General features: G+C 39.9%; 1 protein-coding gene across 2 annotated transcripts in view; it reads left to right on the top strand.

Moving 5' to 3' along the window:
• The window catches only part of poc1a (POC1 centriolar protein A), a 39,051-nt gene extending 37,567 nt beyond the window's left edge, over positions 1 to 1,484 (top strand). For both annotated transcript variants that reach the window (XM_061785692.1, XM_061785691.1), the window contains exon 11: positions 484 to 1,484. In XM_061785692.1, the coding sequence (XP_061641676.1) occupies positions 484 to 615 (132 nt within the window). In that variant the 3' untranslated portion in view covers positions 616 to 1,484. The remainder of the gene's footprint in view (positions 1 to 483) is intronic.
• Positions 1,485 to 22,346: the final 20,862 nt, after the last annotated feature.

Genomic DNA, 22,346 nt, shown 5'->3' with positions numbered 1-22,346 from the left:
AGAATCATTTATTTGTGCTGTACAGATGCATGAAAACTGTACAAGTACAAATAAAGATAAGCAAATGTTAATACTTAATAAAGATTTATGTGATGTAATGGCTAGTCAATGAATGGACATTTAAATGATATTTCCTATGAGAAGAATTGTTTTGAAATCCTAGCAACTTGAATTATTTTTGTCTTTGCAGTTTTCAAAGTAGTCTGCTGATTACATTGACCTTTATTGCATCTCTTCTGTCTAGTGCCAGGCAGAAGCAGACCTTTTCCAAGCAATATTGTCTCACCCTCACGACACCTCCAACGTACACAAACTGCCTCATTCACGCAAACACAATTGCGGCCATTATTTGTCTATCACTGTCAGACTGTTGCTGCACATCCTTGTCTAACATGCCTCCTCTGTCTATCCCTCTCCTTCCTTCTCTCTCCATCCCGCTTCCCTTCATCATTAACCTGCCTGTCCTCCTCCTTGTCCGTCCAGACGGTGTCCTACTTGGAACAGCGGCTGACGCTGACCGAAGACAAGCTGAAGGAGTGTTTGCAGAACCAGGGGGCGTCTCACGCGCAAACGTTTCCAGACGAGACGAGCTGGACCCCGGTCGCCCCATACTGAGCCTCGCCGCGTGATGATCCAACTTGTCCTCGCAGAGACAAATGTTGCAGAGGTGGTTGCTTGCAAACATTACTGACAGAGCGTCTCTTTTCTGCTGATTGTGTTTTGCAGTAGGCACCATCTGTTTTTAAAGCAGTGTTTGTGTAAACTTGGACAACAATGCAAACATCAAAGATGTTGGCTCATTCTCCATTCTCTTTTTTTCTTTAAATTTGAGGTGGTCTCATCTCATCTTTTAAAAGTAACCTTATCATAAGAAGACCAATTTATGACCAATTTTCCACATTTCCTCCTGTCTGTTATTCCACATTGTTGACTGCGTCCATATTTATGTTCTTTGAGGCCACTTTTTCGTTCTGCACCACATTCCCCACAAGTCATATTTGCATTTTTTGACTGTTCAGAGTTGCCAGGTGTGTTAATAACATGGCTGTGACATAATTACATACAAAAAAAAGAAGGAAAAAAACCCAGAATTATAGCCTTAACACCTTATATCTTGACTTGCCCCTTAAAACAGGCTGGCCCTGTCTCATGCAAGTGATCGACTATATACCCCGGCCCATTATACTCCTGGGTCAATGGCGAGTCCATCTTTTGTTACCGTGTTGACTTGCGAGAACAGAGCGAGTGCCAATAAAGACAGTAAAATAATTTGTACTCGTGGAGGTAGTAGCATTTCGCACACTACTCTTTGTTTATGAGGCATTTAAAAAGGTGCGGTTTGTATATTTCTGTTGGTTTTCTACAATTTTACAACATGACTGTTACTATTGTAGCCAAACCATCTGTTTTTGTGCCTTATCTGTTTTTGTTTTGTGTTTTTAAATTCCCTCTCTTAGCTGAAATTAAAGCGAGTCCAGATGGTATTTCATAACGCTTTGCAAGTCCATTTGTTGTCATTGCTATTGCCAGAGCAATGATGTCACCAGCGGTCACGCTTTAAGGGGACCGTTTCCTCCCTCGATTGGTCCCGAGAGCCAGAGCTGTTGTCCGACACATCGTGACTTTTCTGTGTTTTGTTGTCCTAGCAGAGATGTGGACAGCGTGAGTCGTGATTTTTGTCATCCCAAGCGCCTGGTGAGTCACTTTCACCTCCTCCTTTGCCAGATTTTTGGAGCTGCCGTGTATTAGGCCAGGCTTCCGCCAAGTGGTACACATCAGCTCGCCAAGTTTGGTTTCCTTTGGGGTGCGGTGTGTAGGCAGGGTAGTAGATCATCCAGTGACACCATACACATGCTTGTTATCGAAGTTAAGGTAGACTTTTTTATGTATTTTTTTTGACATTTTTTTTACAGGGTGTCTGCAGATTGTTAAAAAGTTGTAAATAGGTTTTCTAAAATGAAGACCTTAATTATCCTTTTAAAAAGTCACATTTCATCCAAAGGTCTTAAAAATGCCACAGACAAACACCATTATCATGTTTAACTATGTAAAGAATTCCAAAACTCTTGACTAATGTTTTATGTAGAGGGGGATGTCAGGTGCTGCACTTTATGGACTTTGCTATTTGTAATGTGCTCATATTTTATAATTGTCTGCAATTTGACTTCCTCATCCCCTCAGGTACCCTCTTTTGCTGTCAAGAGTGGTTAATGTCTTTTTACACTTGCTTCACAATCACATTTCGCCTTTGTAATTCCTTGAAGACAAAAGAGTGTTTGTTTGTTTGCGCAGTAAGTTAAACTATTAACCATAGATGATGTATTATTACACTTGTTGATGGCCACAGTTTGACCAGAACGGATTGTTTTATTTATGTATTTTAGTTAACGTGGAGAAGGTCAGTCTTCCTTTGTTCAACGCAATCAACAAAAAAGATTGTCTGCATCTCATTTGTAATTGAAGTAAAACATAATGCTGACCACATCACCGTGCCAGCAGTTTTCCGCCTGCTAGTTTGTTTACATATTTCTTGGTGGAACAAGTCAACCATAGTAGCGCCACCTATGGTAGTTAAGGTGGACATGCTTTAGCCAATAGTTTGATGTCCCTCTATACCATGACAAGAAAAGTCAGACTTCAAGTCTGTAGCGGTAGCACCAGGAAACCCTGCATCAAACCCGCCAGTGACATGAACAAAGGCAACACAGTAAACAATAGAGGACATTTTGTTTCTTCTTGCCATGTGGCTGTTAATCACTAAAGGAAGACTAGCTTTCTTTGACAAATGGCGTGTTTTGTTTTCTTGCTTTTTCATTGTCTGTCGACCAATCAACCGATTGCAATACTGTATGTCTGGTCCACCCTTTAAGCGTGGTGTACACATACCAATCTTGAAAATGTTAAAGATCCGAGGGGGGAAAAAAAACTAAATCACCATTGTGTTTTTACTGCTCTTATATTGTGTGGTACAGTACACTTGAGATGACCAACACAGCACACCACACACATAATGATATAGCCCCCGACAGTCTCAGTTTTCTTTTTTCTGTCGTAATACCATGAGTGATCTGTGATAGGCATCGTGGTGCCACAGGGTATCCAGATGCCTGAAAATAAACAGAAGAAAAATCATATCTTGTAACAAATACAGTTGCAAACTCTTCTTCTTTTTTTAATTGGAGTGAATACATTTTAAAGGGACAACAACAAAAACAGTCTCGTCAATTTCACAAAGAGAAGAGCTCGCTCTATCACAACAATTCCGTACCAAATTGTTCTCCGTTTCACGTCACAATCACCAAGCACATGGCTCAGCTGAATTGGGTGTTTATCGTGCGTGAGGTTTTTGGAATGGTACATACTGAACAAGTTTAACATTTATGATTGGCAGCCCGAGTTCTCCGAGCAGATCAGGTATGAAAATCACTCTTGACACACCCAACACCACAGGATATTTGGCCAGCATAATCTTTCAGAGACATTCAATCAGGCCTTTGCTGACTTTGAACAGAAAGCATTTTCCCCAATGCTCCATTTCTGCCAGTACCCCTCTTTAGGTACCGTGCTGTGGTTTGTAGACTAACAAAGGTTTCAAAAAATAATTTTGGTACCCTTAGCAACTTTAACAACAGAAACAAACCAAAGCTTTTGTCGTGAAAACTGAAAAACGCAGATCCTCTAAATCCTTTGTTTCATTCCAGTATTATACACAACCTGGTTGGTTTTGTTAAGATCAGCGCTTTTATTTTTAGTAGCCTCAATGGAAATGAGCCTGAGGTTACACTCACAGACACAAACAGTGATATATCTATTTTTTAACTCATGGAACAAATGACTTGACGCAGAACACGGTGGTCTGAGTCCCAGGTCAGTCCCGAGAGCGGCGTATGGCGTCATGAGAGGAAGAGGGGAAACGTATTAATGACTGACTTCTTTTAAAACAAGCCAGCGCGGCCTCTCTCGCACCCGTGGAAAAGGAGTATAACACAACCGGAGTTCTGGAGTTGTGCTGCCGGACCCACTCTCTTCCTTCCTGTCTGGGGCATTCTCAGACACACACACACAGAAGACATGTCTCCCTTCAGTAACTATGGGCCTCAAGCAGATGGCTTGCCAGGAGCTCTTGGAGAGGATAGGGTTCAGCCATTTCTAGGTGCATGGCCTTTATTCATTTAGGGACACGACTGTGAGAGCCACAATACACAACAAAGTTGCTGTACTTTACATTCAGTTGAATTTTTGCATTAATATCTTTCTTTTGATGTGTGCACTCCTGTTATTTCATTGTCTTCTTACACATCTGCTATATTTTTTTTAACGGGCCTGTCTTCTGTCTACAACAGGTTAGTCATTTTAATGATGGTGGTGGTGGGGATGTCGGTGCTTTCCTGACAAGTGTAGGTGTACAAATGTCTGCAGAAGTAAGTAAAAAAAAAAAAAAAAGAAAAGAGTCTTGAGAGTAGGCCTCTGTAATATGTGGTCCATATGTGGCTTACAAGTGTGTGTGTGTGTGAGTGGGAGGGGGGTTGGTGAGTATGAGGAGAACATCTGGATATATTTTTCCTTGTAAGCTGTGGTTACCGCCACTGCTCGCGTGCGCATGCATGCGTTTGTGTGTGTGTGTGTGTGCGAGCGAGCATGTTTTAGTGTTTCCCTGGTTCAGTGTGTCAGGGCTTGGTACTCTCCCCATCTTGTTCACTAAACTGGCATCATTTAGGACATTAGAAGCAATTTGTGGGCCCCCTCTTGGTTGCCTGGACCCAGCAGGTACCGTTTGTCGTTCTCACTGCGGAAGAAAAACAAGGATTTTTTTTCTCTCCTCCCCAAACACATCAATAGCCCAAGTGTATTCTTAGATGTACGAGTTCTAGTAGCCACTTATAATTTGTGTCTCAGACCAAAACACAGGAATTGCAGCTGTGTTTTCATTTCTTTTTTTTTTTTCATAATTTTTTTTTGGGGGGGGGGGTCAGATGGAAAAAACAGAATGAAGCGAGTACACAGTAACACAGAGCTGTGCTGCACGTTAATTTCAATGACTGCAAGCACCAATTTGTCAACCAAACAGCAGATATAGTTTGGAACCGCTTAGGTCAAGCATGGAGCAATTTTCCATGAAAAATAATCAATGAAATAATTATTTTCAATGTCAGACCATCAAGTGTAAAAATAAGTTGCTATTCTTAATAGAAATATCTAATATATATTAAAATTATGGAAAATTAACTTTGTAATTGCATTGACAGTATACAAATGGTTTTGGACTGCCGACCCACCCATCAAGTGTGAAATTTCACAACCAAATCTTTTGTTGGCTGCCTCATCCAGAAAATGTTTATGTGAGCAATAGATTCCAGACACATGATACCTCCCCCACATAGAGTTTCTCCAACCATAACTTGGCAGCTATAAGCTAGGAGAAGATCCGCCGCTTCCAGGTGATGGCCAGACTGCACTGTGGGAAACACTGTCATGTCTAAGCCAAAATGTAAGCAGAGGAGTTCGCTAACAGTGTTAGCTTCTGATAAGTGACACATACAGTACTTTTGATTGTTCAGTAGTTGTCGATATGGTAGTTGGAAAAGGGTATTTGTGTTTGGGAATGCGTCTACTGCATGGAGCACTGCAAGGATGGGCTAGACCAGCAGCAATGGAGGGGGCGGGGTGAGCAGCGGCTCTTTTGCAGTAGACCTTCCTCCACAAAATAGGCTAATTTCATTGTTTTCATTTTGTTCGACTGCAAAAGGACCCACTTGGATAGGGCTGTGAAACTCATTTTTTGTCAGTTATTGTTTCCATCGGAGGGCCATTGTGACCGTGAACCCATATAAATGTATGAGCGCCTCATATTATTACATATACACAACAAATTGATGGATAACTAGTTTTGAAATCAGTAGCCAGTAGAAAGAAAAAAAAAAAGTTCTGCTATTAATCAATTTAGTTTAAAAGGGTGATTAGTACAAAAAAAGTTACAATACCTCAATATTATGACAGAACCAGTGCCAGACCAGCACCAACTCTGTGCTGGTCCCGAAGGAAGGCTTCTATTAGGTCAGCGACTGAGGGCGGTTACCACATGTCCCTGGCATGAACATTCAGTTGCCGTATTACAGCAAGAATCCAGCGAACTCTTGCATACAGTCACTTATAGACATTACGTTGGTGGCATACTGTGGCTTAGTGTGAGGCCAAATACTGGGACAAAACCAGTACTGTCATTAGTTCAGGGTGAAATGGGTAAGAGACACTCGTGTTCAAAAGTTAGGATTTTTACACTGTCATCGTATAAGTAAAAGATCAGAACGACACTTTTTCTCAGTAGTTTAAAAAGAAGTTAACCCTTGTAAACACAATGAAACATTGTACCTTGTATAACAAGTGAGAAATTAGTGAAGATGGTGACACTATAGTCTTGATTTGGATGAGAAAATTCTTTTAAGTATTGTATCACAAAAAGGCCAACAAAAAAGTGAAACTTGCAGAGTTTGTAAATATGCGACTTTAGATTTTGCAAATTCTAACAACCTCAGGGGGCTTTCCGCAGATTTATGATGTCTGACACATTGCTTTGTGTCTTTTTTTTTTTTTTTTTTTTTTTTCTTCATCTGTTTGTTCTCACTCTAAGCAATAGGGAGAAAATTCCACCTGGGATGAAAGAAGTGTGTGCTGGTGGCCACATCAAAATGTCTTTCAAAGTGGTTGCATGTGCTCGGAAATATGCAGAAAGGAGAAACACACACACACACCACACAAAGCGAGAGACCTAATGCGCCAACCGCACTTAGAATAATTTAAGACAGGAAGTAATCTTTTTTTTTTTTTTTTTCCCCCCTTGATGAGAGGCCTGGATGATGTGGCATGGCAATCATGTCCCCTTTTATTTTTTAAATTTTTTCCCAAGCTAACAGCTAGCACCACTGATGGAGCACCACTGAGTGAATGTGCGCCCTTTACCAGTTAGAGACCAGGTGTGGAAAAGGGTGAAAGTAATGACATGGACACATATCATATGCTGAAACTGTTTTTATTTTGGTGTGCCTTTAGTAAGCCATATTTGGTTAGAGCCTATTTTTTTAAAGAAGCATGACTATAGTGATTAAAATTATGATGAAATAATGTAAATTAGTAATATAATTTAGTTTTTCGAATTATGAGCCATTGCTTGCTTGACTTTTTTTATTTATTTTTTTATTTATTTATTTTTTTATATAAAGTTTTTGCTTGTATTTTTAGCTAATATTTTAATTACGAGTTACCTACAGATATGCCCTTGCTAGAGGGAAGTGGAACAAAATGAAGAGACACACTCAAAAATGCACTTTTAACTGTTTATTGAACGGGACAAGCAGCCAAACACACGAAGACAAAATGAAACCACTCACAAGGAGCATGGGGGCTATTTGGAAAATGGCCAACCGAGCTGGAGTAAAAGTTCCTGATGTCACTCACCTGGCCACATGCCTTAAAAACACACCAACACACAAATGTACTGCAGTGTGGGTGTGACTGTTGGCTTGATAAAACAGTTTATTTCTTTATGTTCTTTTATTCTATTTGTATTTTATATTTTACAATAAACAGCTATTTTCCTTATTTAAAAAAAATGGTGGTAGTTTTGTATATATGTATATATATATATATATATATATATATATATATATATATATATATATATGTGTGTGTGTGTGTGTGTGTATAAAAGAAATCCTTCTCATTATTCTGGCATTTAGCAAATAGAAATAATGTTGGTAATCCTCACTGACCTAAAAGTTGAGTCTCATTTATGTCAGACAGTCAAGGGGAAAAAAAGGATGTGTCTTTTTATAGTCATGGCTACAAACATTGGCACCCAGCCAATGTTTTTGAGCATGACTTTACACTGTAATTATGATTGACAAATGTAACCAAGTAATGACACTTAATTTCAATTAGTGCTACCTCAAAAATATGCTTAAAAAAATCCTGTGAGACTTGTTGAGCAACTCTATGATTAACTCCACAAGTGTGTTTAGCTTATTGTTTGGCTCTTTCTTTTTTTTCAGTTATTATGCTGCCTATCATTATTAATATTCAGCAATACCTATAAAATGTTTCTAGGTGACAGTATCACTCTGTAAACACCTTTGTATCCCCTCTCAACTACGCGTCTGTCAGGTGTTTTCATAGAGTGAGTAATTTCACTTTATGTTTTTTTATTTTTACATTGTTCTTTGTTTTTTATACAATATGTCCTATGGTAGAACTTGTTTTTAAATGAGAACAACTTGGAAGCCAAACAGCGTCACAGATTTTGTTGCATTTTGGAGGTTTTGCTGTATTTACAAAAGGTCCAGTTCAATACAAGTCTGGTTATGTATGCCACTAGTCATGCCCAAGAATATTAATGTGCTATTTAAAAGTATTTATAAGTGTTAAAAGTTACACGGTGTGGTGTACACCACGCTGTGACATCACTCCATGTTTTTAAAGCTGGAGAAGCCTTCTTTTTCCTCGTCATCTCGTTTTGGAACAGAGCTGGATTTGGCCAGATTCCCTAGTGCCTCATTTCCTGAACACCCCCCACCACCACCACCATCCTCCCCCAACCCTCCACTCCACCACTTCAGTCCACTCACCGTACCCTCCTCCGCTGTGGAGACTGAGCCACGCTTGTCAACAGTTGCTGAGGTTTTTGGCGCTGCGCTGCTCTCAACCCACGCCTGGGCTTGTGCTCCAAAACCATCTTTTCCATTTGGTCTCTTGGAGTGAATGGCTGGAGGCAGTACAAATACAAAGCCATTCACACGAACCTCGTTTACTCAACTTCAATGAACAAAAAAAATAATTTCCCCTAAGTTTACATTTATCAACTATAAAGTAGGGATGGCCGGCTAAGTCTACTTAAAAAAAAAGGAAAGTCTGTCCCTCATAAACGAGAATAAAATGCACGTTAGTGGGGTTCTTTTCAGTAGTACTGAGGGGCGATTATTATTTGATTATTCCATCAATAGGAGAGTCGATTCTAAAAAGATTAGATAGTAACAGCCCTACCATAAAATAAATTAGGGTGACTGTACAAACTAAAATACCAAAACAACACTCACACAAATAACAATCTACTGTACCTAACTTTCATTTCCTTTCACTTCCTCTTCCACAAGATAAATTGGGCACACCCTGGACTGATCGCCAGCCAATCGCAGGGCGCATATAGACAAACAACCATTAACTCTCATCGACCTGACCATGAGGCAAACTAAATCGAACATCCACCCATCTATCGCCTAGAGCGCTGGTCTACACTGTGCCAGCAACATACCGAGCGACACGACAGAACAAGGAACACCCTGGACTGGTCACCAGTTAATCACAGGACACATATAGACAAAACAGTTCTTACTTGTCAAACCTGCATCTTCTAACTGTGAGGCAGACTCAACTAAACAATAAGTCAAATACTGTTATGAGTACTTTCTATTTTGGCCATTAAAAAAAACATTTAAAAACCACTGTGTATATCCTTGTCCAAGCAATACCAAACGTAATAGATATATGTAACTGCTACCTTTCACTGTAACATTTGAGGAGGCATGTTCCTTTTTTACAGACTTAGATTTGCCGTGCTACTACAATGTATGACTTAAGCGTGCCTGAAATTCGGGCCAATCAGTCACACCATCAAGAACGGCGGGACCATGAGTGAAGAAACACCTTGCGAGAACGAATCCCTGAGACTATTTTCTCTCTCTCAAAAAGAGCGCATTTAGACACTAATATGTCAGTACAGTTGTGTCAACTGTGTTCCCGATTTAACGCACTTAGGTCCACTCATTTATCTTGCCCTGCCGCTTAAAAGCACTTCAGGCGGCAAGCTGTGCAAATGTGCTGGCAGACTTTGAAAATTGATGACCCCACTTGACAACGAACCCAACCCATAAAACAAACCGTCCGATAAGTCGGCCAGCACCTGCTTCCCTCCCTCCACCTACGCCTCACCTCATCTGCTCACCTCGCTAAAGGTCAGCCACTCGCTCACGTAATATGAAGCAGGGCAGCCTTGCAACCAAAAGAAAAAGCTATGTTGCATTAATTGAAGGTATATATTGTTCCATGTTATAAATGACCAACCACAATTTCTTAATCAAATTCTCCACTTAGCGTATTTTAAAATAGTTAAAGATTATTGGTTTAAACAAAAATATACACTATATTGCCAAAAGTATTCGCTCACCTGCCTTGACTCACATATAAATTTAAGCGATATCCCATTCTTAATCCATAGGGTTTAATATGACATTGGTCCACCCTTTGCAGCTATAACATCCCAAACTCTTGCGGGAAGGCTTTCAACAAAGTTTAGGAGTGAGTTTATAGGAATTTATGACCATTTTTCCAGGAGTGTATTTGTGAAGATGTTGGACGAGAAGGCCTAGCAACTCTCAGTCGCCACTCTAATTCATCCAAAAGTGTTCTATAGGGTTGAGTTCAGAATTGTGCAAGCCAGTCAAGTTCACCCACATCGAATTCTCTCATCCGTGTCTTTATGAACCTTGATTTGTGCACTGATGCACAGACATTTTGAAACATCTCCAAACTGTTGTCCAAAATATTAGCCCCTGAGCTTCAGTGAAAGGAGCGCTGAATGATTCAGCATACCGAGAGATTTGGGACATTCAAGTATATATATTTTTAAAAAAAATTATAATAATAATATAATTTTATTATGTATAATGGTATTATTGTCATTTACTGTTGTATTCTAAAATATTATTGTTAATATAGGGATAACAGTAACTGTAAAAAATAATAATGGTAATAATTGTGAAAAAGAACTATGACTAAAATAAAAATGTACACTTGTATAGAGAATTATTGTGCAAATCCTTTCCAGCCCAAAAAGTTAGTAAATTATTTACACGTTTTTTAAATTTTGTTTCTTTTTAATGTTTCCAATAAAGGATTAAGTGAATTATCATTGTCAAAACAAAAAAACAAAAAAAAAGGAAACAATTACAAACATCTCTCATGGGAAACATGGATGTCAATTTATGCTCCAAAATAATGTAGTGGAATAGTGTATGTACTGACGTGTTTCTTTTGTAAAGACTTAGAAAGTTTTAAAGCTAATGAATTTAAACGTGAATTTAAACACATTTAAAAGTTTTTTTTAAACATGTATTTGTCCTTGCACTAAAATGAGCAATTGAGCAACATTGTTGTGTAATTTAGTGATGAGGACATTATAAAAGTGCTGCATGAATGTGGAGACAAGTGTTCATTAAAAGTGGCGCTGGGGGCCATGCACCTTTGTCCTTTAGTTGTCATGGTAACATAACAAGGTGAGGTGCTATATTTGTGTTTTTTCCCCCCCAGCTTGATTTGATTCTGTTTTTTTTTAAAATATAAATGTTGAAATAAAGGCTTCAGTCAATAAAAGCAGCAACACAGTCAGTGTTGTTCTTAGTGTCTGCAGGTAAGGTGAGTCACTCTCTCTTTATTAATAGTGAGGTCTTGATGGACACCTGTATTTAAGGTCATTCCGTGGTTTCTTTACTCACTCACGGCTCTGTGGTGTCACATTCAAGTAAAAATACTCATGCCAAAAGGTGACAATACACTTGACAGTTACATAGAACAACAGCAACAACAAAAAACAGTTTATAATCAGAAAAAAAATTACTTTCATAGTATGAGATACTGTATTTTATTTCTTCAGTAGCCACCTGATGGTGTTATAGGCTAGTCTGAAAACAGCAACTAAAAAAATTCCCTTTAGCTACTGGAATAAATAAATAAATAAAAATAAAATAAAATAAATAGCTAATAAAACAGATTTTTAGCCTTATAGCATAATTGCCCAAGTCATTTTAACTTACTGTCATTATATCAATGTAAAAATAGCAATGTGCTTGTTAAAAATTATTTATTTAAAAAAAAATTGTTTTTGTTGTTTTCTTTGTGTTGATTTTTTAGTCAGCCAGGTCATGATAATCGGCAAAGGTTGAAACGAGGCAACTGGACTCTTCTTGTTTGTTTAATTTGTTGTTTTAAAAAATGACTTAGGCTATTAGACAAACAATATTGAATAGCATTTAGTTAACAGCAAGTTATTCCCTAAAATCACATTTAAAGTCGCTGGTCGACCACCATGTCATTGTAACAATGAATGGAATTTGTCTGTCGCCATCATAAAACCATCTCTAACTGTACAGGCACCCTTTGAGTTCTTTGACTTCTTTTGGAATAAGTGTAACCCAAAAATAAAAAAGCCTAAGAAAAAGATAAAATGCTCATAGGTTAACGCCGCATTCTAATGATGTCCAATACATCATTTTATTTTTATTTTTTATTTTTGTATTTTTTTTTACAAAAATCCTCTGTAACTGTACAGACGGTATTTTTTAAAAGGAGAGTTTTAAATTTTCAAAAGAATTTTTTTTTTGGGTCATATTTGTTAAAACTGTTAGCATGACTTGACAGTAGTACATGAGTAAAATAACTGTCATACAAGTCGAAAAATGAGCTGAAGTCTCAAGTTTGAACTGTTTCCATATTTTGGGACGTCACAAGAAAAGCAGGGCTCTATGTTTGTCTACGGCGCAGCTGCGCTTCAGTATAAAAACTGGTGAATCTTGATTTTTGTGCAAGCGCAAGACCTGCTGCGCATTTGTCAATTTGGCAGCACAGCGAGGATGATTCATGGGTGAGTCGAATTGACTCGCGAGTTCACTTAAAACGAATTTGTTTTCGCCTTAGAATCAAAACAAATCAGAGTAGTTTTTTTTTTTTTTAATTTCTTTTGCTCAGACAGTTTTTTCCTGTTAAGAGGAAATATCTTACCTTGCAATTACGTCCTTTGTTTATGGCCAGCCGCCACCATTTTGACTTACTGCACATGTGCATACTACTTTGCAGTTGAGCACATGGAGCACAGAGCTGTTACCCCGAGACGATCATATCTGCGGAATGAAGCGTCCCATGGCTGTGCCTCAGGAGCTGCACGGATGTTCATGGCAGACGTACTGGCAGATGATTGACGAGAGCTAGCAGCTAACTAGCTGGCTAGTGAAGTAGATGTTCCCAGCGATCCAACGTGGATTTACGCATTTTATGGCACAGACCACAGCCATGATACGGCGAGGGATCTTGGTTAAAGTAAGCCATTTTAAACTAAAAAGCATTTTGTCAACCGCTTCTCCCTCGAAATTTGGGGGGGAGCGAACGATATTTGGACAGGATATTGATATGAGGTCTGAGGACATATTTAAGTCGCCAGCAGTTTTCACCAACTCGTTCAGTATGTACCAAGGGTACCCGCTAATGTTCAATGCTCCAGTCATGCATAGACTGCTGTGTCCTCTTCTACATATGGAGACATCTCCATGCGAGACTATTGGGCCACTTTCAAAGGGAATGAATGGAGCCAATTTGATTGGACAGGTTTGAAGTAGGATGTGATGACAACCACATCAGCGCAGACATCATACTTTTAAAGTTGCTGGGGGTACAGTGGTCCACGAAATTACCAAAGCCGGGTGTCGCCTGACTCCACGCAGTTATGCCAAGCACGGCGATGAATTTGTGCAATTTGTGAAAGCAGAGTGAGCTCAGAACATCGACATCAGAGTGGTATTTTTAGTTTGTTCGTTTTCGGTGGTGTAATTGTTGACCGTAAAGCGGTTTGATAGGGTTGAGGTCAGGGATCTTGAGTACACCATACTCATTTAAGTGTGCTTTTTGTGCACCTTGCTTTGTGCACTGGGGACACAAAATGGTGGCTTCCCCAAATTGCTTCTACCGCAACGTTGGAAGCATACAATTGTCCAAAATGGTTAGATGATGAATGAAGATTGAAGGGTTTCGGCCCACTTCCTGATTGGTAGTTTTAGACGACATGCTTGTATTCATGTGAATGGGCCCTGAATGGACCATGAAGTCTTACAAAATCCCATATGAACATTTATAAGTATGCTGAGAAAGATGTCATACTTTCCTGACCAGACCACTCTGACAAATGTTGTTGATAGCAATCTTTATTTAAAGGAAACAATGATGGCTTTTTGGCAATTCAACATACTTCCCGGGGTTTTTTGATATGTTCTCTGACTTTCGTCTGTCAAAATATCCAAAGAATAAAGAATTACAGCAAATTTGTCATCCACTTGTCACACTCAGTTTTAGGGTTGTCTCATATAAATGACCACTAAACACCCCGCCCCCTCTGTACTGTGTGACCAATAGGGGCTGACACGGGAGTGGATTTTGACTCGTGCCCCCTCCCACTTCCTCAGAGATTGATCCAACTCCCTCCCAATACCGAGTAAGTGTGTTAAAAAATCCCACTACCGCCCACTCCCATAGAGATTGATACCATTCTCTCCCAATCCTAAGCTAAAATTTTACAGTGTGTTGTGGTCCGATGAAACCAACGTTAACATTTTGGCGCTGTAATCCCAATAGGTATGTTTGGCACAAACACAACACTACTCTTGATAACAGAGAAGGAAATTTTATTTTTTCTAAATAGCAATAAATGGGCTGCAGTAAAAGGGGAACCTTTTACCTTTTACCAGGGCAAAAGCGTAGGTGCTCGAGCACCACTAGGGGTGCGCGTCTGTTACCATGACACCCTGGGTCGTAGCTAAGGGGTTGGGACCAGGCACATGGGGATTCCTAGCCCAGAATGTGAAAGGGGAAAAGAAATATTGGAAGACCTATTGTATTTTCACTCATGGATGCAGCGCTTCTTCAACAAGCCGTCACATTACACTATCCATGTATTTGGTGCATGCAGCAGGCACATCGCCAAACACAAAAACTCCCTACTGGTGATCAGAATCTAACGCTGAGAATGCTGCTAAGTAATCCGTGCTAACTTTGCTTACCTATGTTCTGTTTACGCGATAGTGCTTCTGTGTAGTCAGGCCATCAGTTGAAATCTTCACTCAGCCTAGCTGCCAAATCATGGGCGGAGAAACTTGGAGGCGTGGAAGCGTTATTATGTACATTTGTTACTATTATGTCATAGTTTACGAAATTCAGAACAGCTTGCTCACAGACACATTTTGGGAAATAGGCAGATAAAACATTGACTTGTTTGTTTAATTTCATATCTTGTCTACTTTTACAGTTAAAAAGTAAATGTTCCATATTATGTCCCCTTTAAAACCAGGAAAGGTATTTGAAATGTATTCTCATGATTTTCATTCAGTCAGCTCCATAGTGTTTATATCATCGCATCCGTGTATGTGCGTGTGTGTGGTTTCCAACAGCACTTATTCCTCCAGTGTGGGGAGTTCGTCTCGTTTGTATTTCAAGTTTGATCTCTCGTAATGAATTCAGTCAAGAGACTTTATTACCGTCGAGAGAGGGTTCACGTTGGAAGCACGTGTTCATATCATCTTCAACAAACACACACGCATACTCGAGGAGGATCTCTGATGTTGCTGAAAATTTCATAGCTTTGAATATTCTCCCTTTTAATTCCTGAAGACTTCAGCGACATTTTGCCCCTAAGTCACACTCTAGAAATTATTTCTGCCTGTAGGAAAAAAGAGAGCTCTAATATTGATCCACTGCGACTGGTGTCGTGCAGCTGTGTCCATGTGTTCACTGAATGAAGATGTAGACTCTTACGTTAGCGTCTGTCACTTGCCAGCTAGCCATACTTTATACTTGGAATTGAAAGATGACCAAATCAAAGTTCAAGCAACGTCACAGAATGGACCATGGTGATGATATGCAGCAAATATCACATCAGTACTTGTTACTGCACATGGGTTCTGATAAACACTTCTTCAATAAGAAAAAAATTCAAAGTGTGGTACTAGTACCACTGGTGGTATGCGAAAGAATCTCTGCCTCTGTACAGTTCAGTTGTATTTCACTTTTTAGGACAATACATTTGCATTTACCAGGTACTTTCCACTGTAACATGGTTTCCAGTTGACTACCGTCAAAGTGTATCAGTCAAGAATTCGCTCCTTCTTGGATCGCTACGCTACTTTTTTATGTAATCCCCGCTAACCCATCAGCGCCTAACGGCTGGAGTGTTGGCTCATCACTTGAAAACTAGTAGGTAGGCATGGTGCCACTGTACTGTTTCATACTACTGTTGTTGTTTTAATCTTTTCGCTCTGTCCCCTCTCAAACATTGTGCTGTCTGACTGCATTTCCAATGAATAGCCATCACATTGTAAAAATAACGACAAAGGGAATATATCAAACTCAGGAAGGGGAAGAAAAAAACTAAACTGTAAACCATATTCCATGACCAAGGTGTTGAACTTAATGAGGTTAAAAAATAGACTACTTTTATAAATTCATTTTGCTTGACAGTTTTTGCACAAAATCCTCAAGTCCAATGCAGACGTGCTCCACATGTTGGACACCATCCCACAGCCTATAGGCGCTGCTGGAACAATACCTACAGAACACACATGCTGTGGCAGAGCATGGTTGTGCGTAAAGTACAAAATGTTCCCATTGGTTTGTAGACAAACGCTAACAGAACTTGTTGTGTGTGTGGACATGAGAGCCCTGAAGTTTTTCCTCTGTCTTGTTTGTGTACTTGCGCGTGCGTGAGTGTGTATGTGTGTAGTGTGTGTTCACTGGTGAGTCAAGAGAAGCATTGTCTGCAGCTGGTGCATCCCCCCAACCCCACCCCTGCTCTGTGCAGCTGTGAGGAATTCAAACGCTCCTCTTTCCCCCCCACCTCCTCCTCCTCTGTCACAACCTGCTGATGTTCTATGAGGTCACTCATGGTGGAGCCTAGTGACGACCCAATGACACTGACCCCATTTAGAAACATAAGAGCGCCTAAAATCACTTCGCTGCTGTGGATAGATTAGCACTTTAGCTGCCTAGTTGGGGAAAAAAAAACAAACAAAAAAAACAGCGGGCAGAAATGCCGCCCTCAGAATGAAGGACTTTGGTGCTGTGTAACTGCATAAACAAAAATAACGCCATGTCCATCACATCAATCCAGGATATGACATGTCAGTGGTGGTGGACTGGTGTGCCACAAAACCACCAGGGGACAATATGGAAAGTGATAGATATAGAAAATGGAAGCCACTTTAAGAAAACAAAACAATCCAAAAACTATATTGTCAATGATGAAACGGCTGAAATAGTGGCTGTCTATCGGATACAGTAGATGCCATACACCCAGTCAGAGATAAAACTGATAACTTCAATTATTTTACTTCATACTCATTCTATTGTGTACACTCTGTCATTAAAGAGGGAAGTGCTTAGCCTGTTTGAGTTATGTCGCTAACCAAAACAGCAGCACCTAAACAGTGTATTAGATGCCTAAACAATAAGATCAGAAAACCTTCTTCAATGGAAGTATCGTATTTCCTCAAATTGTGTCCGCCTCTCTAATTGTCCAGTCCCCTGCGAAAGGAATGAAAACATCGGACATCCATCCATCCATTTTCTATACCGCTTTATCCTCACAAGGGTCACTGGCGTGCTGGAGCCTATCCCAGCTATCTTCGGGTGAGAGGCGGGGTACACCCTGAACTGGTCGCCAGCCAATTGCAGGGCACATAGAAACAAACAACCATTCGCGCACACATTCACACCTATAGGCAATTTAGAGTCTTCAATCAACCTAGCATGCATGTTTTTGGGATGTGGGAGAAAACCGGATTGCCCGGAGAAAACCCACGCAGGCACGGGGAGAACATGCTAACTCCACACAGGCGAGGCCAGGATTTGAACCCCGGTCCTCAGAACTGTGAGGCAGATGTGCTAACCAGTCTTCCACCGTGCCGCCAACATTGGACATGTCAAGAAAAATAATCATACTGTTAGATAATTCATGTGTGACCCAGAGAGCAAAACAGTTTCGTTATTAAGGAATATTTCTGTCAGACAAATCCATCAAGGACCTCTTGATTCAGGATCCTTCAAAGGCTTGCAGTCTTGCATAGAGCTGGTCCACCCTAACCAATCTCACAAGGGGAAAAGAAATACATAAAGTTTTAGTCACTGATGAATGCTGTGTGATTTTGAATGGTCCAGATGGATGGAGAAATCACAATTAAAATTCTATTAATATCCCAACCTGTAAGTTGAAAGTGTAAATGGTTTCATCTGAACCTCCTATTAAGCCTGCGTGTCTGCATTAATGAATTGCACATGCAAACCAATATCTCGCTCTCTATAGGCAATCAATCAGTATTAGCTTTCATCCGTATCTCCATATTAAAGCATATATATGCCTATATCAGTGACTTCTGGGTGATTTGGTTGGCACCTTGTCTGGAAATGTGTCCGAGGCATCGTCCTGGTGAGCACGCAAGCAATACTGTATTTTGGTCTCAGAGTCGCCAAGACTGATCAGGCTCAGCAGTCCCGACGACGCCTCTGCCAGTTAGATAGGGGTCTTAGCTGCCAGCAACCTCTTTTGAGGATTCCAAGAAGTGAGGTACACTTGCACAGCGTTACATAAAGACAGTCCTACTTAGCCTACTTTGCTACATATTTTGGACAATCCTATACTCTGTACGTCATGTTAAACTTAACCAATTGTAGTGTGAAACTAGCAGCGTGGCAACCAGACGGCAAAGGGGTGAGGCCGCTTTCGTGCTATATCCTGGTTCAATCTGCTGTTTATACTGAAGATGGACCAATGGGCCGACCCCTCTAAATTGCAGACAGGTCTCTTAGAAAAAAAACAGAAAAACAACGTCGCAATCGACCCCAGAGGACTGCCAGCCGACAAGCATTTGCTCGGTCAGCCCAATTACGAGTCCAGCCCTGAAAGAACGTAACTTGTTTGTTTTTAGAGATCCATGGCGCAAGTGTGTGTGTGTGTGGGGGGGGGTTACAGCCCTTTATGGCCTGCCTATAGCGACAGGTGTGCTCATCCCTACTAAATGAGTCAAACTGTGGCCAATATAAAACCTTTATTAACTGTACAGGAAACGATGGACTATTATGTGAGCATATGCTCGCCGGTCCGGCTGCCTCAGATAATTACTTTAATTTTTAACTTGACTCAAAATCTTTTAACGCAGCCGACAGCTCACTGTTATGACGAGACAAGCCGCCACCATTTGTTTTTAACCAGCTGCTGAGTTGACACATCGTCCGTCGTACGTACATTGTATTCCAACCAACCTCCCACCTTTGATGACGCGCGCTGGGCTAAAGTTAAAAGTTGCCGAGCGGCGGTGGTGCGGCCGCAGCAGTTGTTGTGCAGCGACGCGGTCACGCTAACTGCCGCTCGTAGACCAGCAATAACCACGTCCACAGTTTTGACCGCAGTCCCAAGCCACAGACATGCAAGAGCAGCTGCCGCGGCCTCGAGTTGTACACGATGCTCACTTGGACTGTTTGACCCTTTAAATGGCTTGCAAAGTGTATAATGACAGATCATCTCTGGCCTGTAGCTTCAGTGGGCCGTGACTCTTAACTGTACTAGGGGAGGGCGCCCCTTTTACAAAGCAAAGCTCCATCCCGTAATCACATCAGTGATTCCCAACCACGGAGATCATCAGGTGTGCCCTGAGAAATGATCAGATTTCACTTAAATGATCTTAAAAAATATTATTCATAAACTCAACTCAACTCACTTCACAACAAGCAGTAGTTTGGTAGTGAACAATTCTTTGAAAAAGAGGCTTCGAGCTGTTTATTGCCACCCCCGGTTTAAGTTTACTGTCCAACAGAAAACCAAAAGAATTACACATTTATTTAAAACACCACATAGCCTTGCCTTAATAAAGTCTGTTTAGATTAATGCTAACAAACAATGCAAAACGCCTTTTGGGCTAGCAAATAGGTGTCGCAGTAATAAACCATTGAGCAACTTATATTGAACACAGTGTGTCTATTATACTGCCCACAGGTGGCCAAGACAAGCACACCAGAAGGAGTGACACAATGTCCATTCAATTGAAGCAAAAAAAAATGTGGCAAAAACAATTTTTTTCTTTACATTCTATTTAATTGCATCATTACTGTGTGTTTTTATAAAGAATATTATAGAGCTTTATTTTTTTCATTAAAAAAACATTACATTTTTGTTGTGGTTTTTTGGGAGGCTGGAATGGATTAACGGCCTTTCCATTCATTTCAGTGTGGAAAAATTATTTGAAATACCAATGTTTCGCATTACTAGTGTGGTCACTGAACAAATTTAACTCCTATCTCAAGGCACCACTCTAATAGAGATGCTGCGGAAAGGCGGAAAATTACTGGGTCCACTCTATCCCCTTGTTCTGTGTTGGTGCCGTTCATACAAAACAAAAAATGTCGGATATTGCAAGCATTGTGAAAGGAGCTTATGGCTATAAAAAAATATTTTTCTTTGTAATTTACAGAATGGGGGTACAAAGTCATCACGGAATAGTGAACATGATGAGATCTTAAGAAATTGTTGCTCTACCATATCTTTTATTATAACGTCACATCAGATGTATCAAATTATCTGAATCCAGGATGCCTGCCTTCGTTGGGTTCTGTGTTTGAGGCAAAATGCCGGATCTTCTATTATAGTTCTGATAACACAATTTTGTGGAAGTTCCGTTTAAAAGAGGGTATTGCAGGGTGAGGAAACAGCAGACGAAAAAAGTGAAATATACAAATAAAACAGCAGAACCAACGGACCAATCGTGAACCCATCTCATTGGATCCTTTTGTGTAAGTGCTTTGAGTCACCACACATCATTTCCGCATCACTTCTCTCTCCATGATCTCACCTTTGATCCCTTAATATTTTGTGGAACCAAATAACTATAAATAACTCATCTGACATTAGCGGATGGTAAGAATATGTTCGTTTTCTGAGTTTCAAGCCGTGAGCGATGCCGCAGTTGCTGCTATTGATAAAACAAAACACCAATCGGTGGGTAAGAAAAGACAATGTCATTGGCCTACATTGAGCCTTATTAACTTCATTCACTAGTAAACTGCTATTATACAATTTTATTATTTTTATACAGATTCATATATATCATATACTGTATATACAGGGGGTGCAAGCGTACATTCATTCAAGAGAAGAATACTGAGAAATTGGTAACAATAAAGACTTCTGTGTCGGAGCATGTTGCAGTGTAGAAACTAGACTACAGGAATATGCAAATATAGAGTATGATAGAACAAATTCCGTTTGTTGTCTGATTTAATTAGTGAACTTCTATAATATCTGTTTATATTTAAGCTGTAGAACAGGGGTGTCAAAAATCGGGCCATTTGCGGCCCGCTGGACGTTTTTTATTGGCCCACGGCAGGATGTTCTAAAAATGAAACACTGCCAGCATGAAAAGATTATGAGGAAAAAGTAAACATGTTACAAGGTAACAGACTATTTTTTTTATTAATAATAAAAATGTAAACTTTTTATATTACACTATTTTAATGTACAGACAAGTTTAATAAAAAAAAAATCACAATTTCCTTTCTTTAAAACTCTAGTCGCCCGAAGATAGCTGGGATAGGCTCCAGCACGCCTGTGACCCTAGTGAGGATAAGCGGTAAAGAAAATGGATGGATAAAACTATGGTAAATTTAAATGTTAATAAAAGATATCACACTATTTTGGAATAAAAAAAGTTTTGAGTTAATGTCACTTTAATACTAATAACTTTTGGCTTCATCACAGATAACACCAGTAGAGATTTTGTTTTCTTTAAATATGATTATCAACAACGCTCTAGCTAAAACTAGCTCACCAGTGATGGGACATTGTGATTTCCTAGGAATGTTATAAAAGTGATTATTTGAAAATACTGTATATCACATTGGCCAAGAGCAGTGACAATGCTCCAGTCACGCACGGATTGTTGCGTCCTACTCCGCATATAGAAATAGACGTCTCCATGTGAGACTATTGCGCCGGTTTTAAAGGGAATGGAAGAAGCCGCATCGATTGGACAAGATTGAATTTGAATGTGAACGTGCCCAGACCAGCGCAGACGTCCCACTGTTAAATGCGCTGGGGGTACGCCGGACCACGGAGTTACCAAAACAGGGTCTATCTAGCCCGCCTCCTCACTGAGTTACACCAAACACAGTGCTGGATTTGGGCTAGTCACAAAAATAGAGCCTGTAGTGTTTCATTTTGACATTTATTGGTTTCCTACATTGTCAAATCATTGCGAGAAATCATTAACATGATTAGTGTCTTCAGAGATAATATCATTATTCATAATAACCTATAATTAAAGGTAATTTGAGCAAATTTGTTATTTCAGAAGTGTGTATCAAACGAGTAGCCCTTTTCATTTATCAGTAAGAAGTAGCTCTCAGTTTCAAATTGGTTTGTGACCCTGGATTTGTTTGTTGACCTTTCATTGTTTTGTTGTTTGTTGTGTTCCTTCCATGTTTCTGTATGTGTCCCTCGG

The sequence above is a fragment of the Phyllopteryx taeniolatus genome, chromosome 9 (assembly GCF_024500385.1).
Source record: "Phyllopteryx taeniolatus isolate TA_2022b chromosome 9, UOR_Ptae_1.2, whole genome shotgun sequence".
Classification (NCBI taxonomy): domain Eukaryota; kingdom Metazoa; phylum Chordata; class Actinopteri; order Syngnathiformes; family Syngnathidae; genus Phyllopteryx; species Phyllopteryx taeniolatus.
This window is presented reverse-complemented; position numbering and strand designations above follow the sequence as displayed.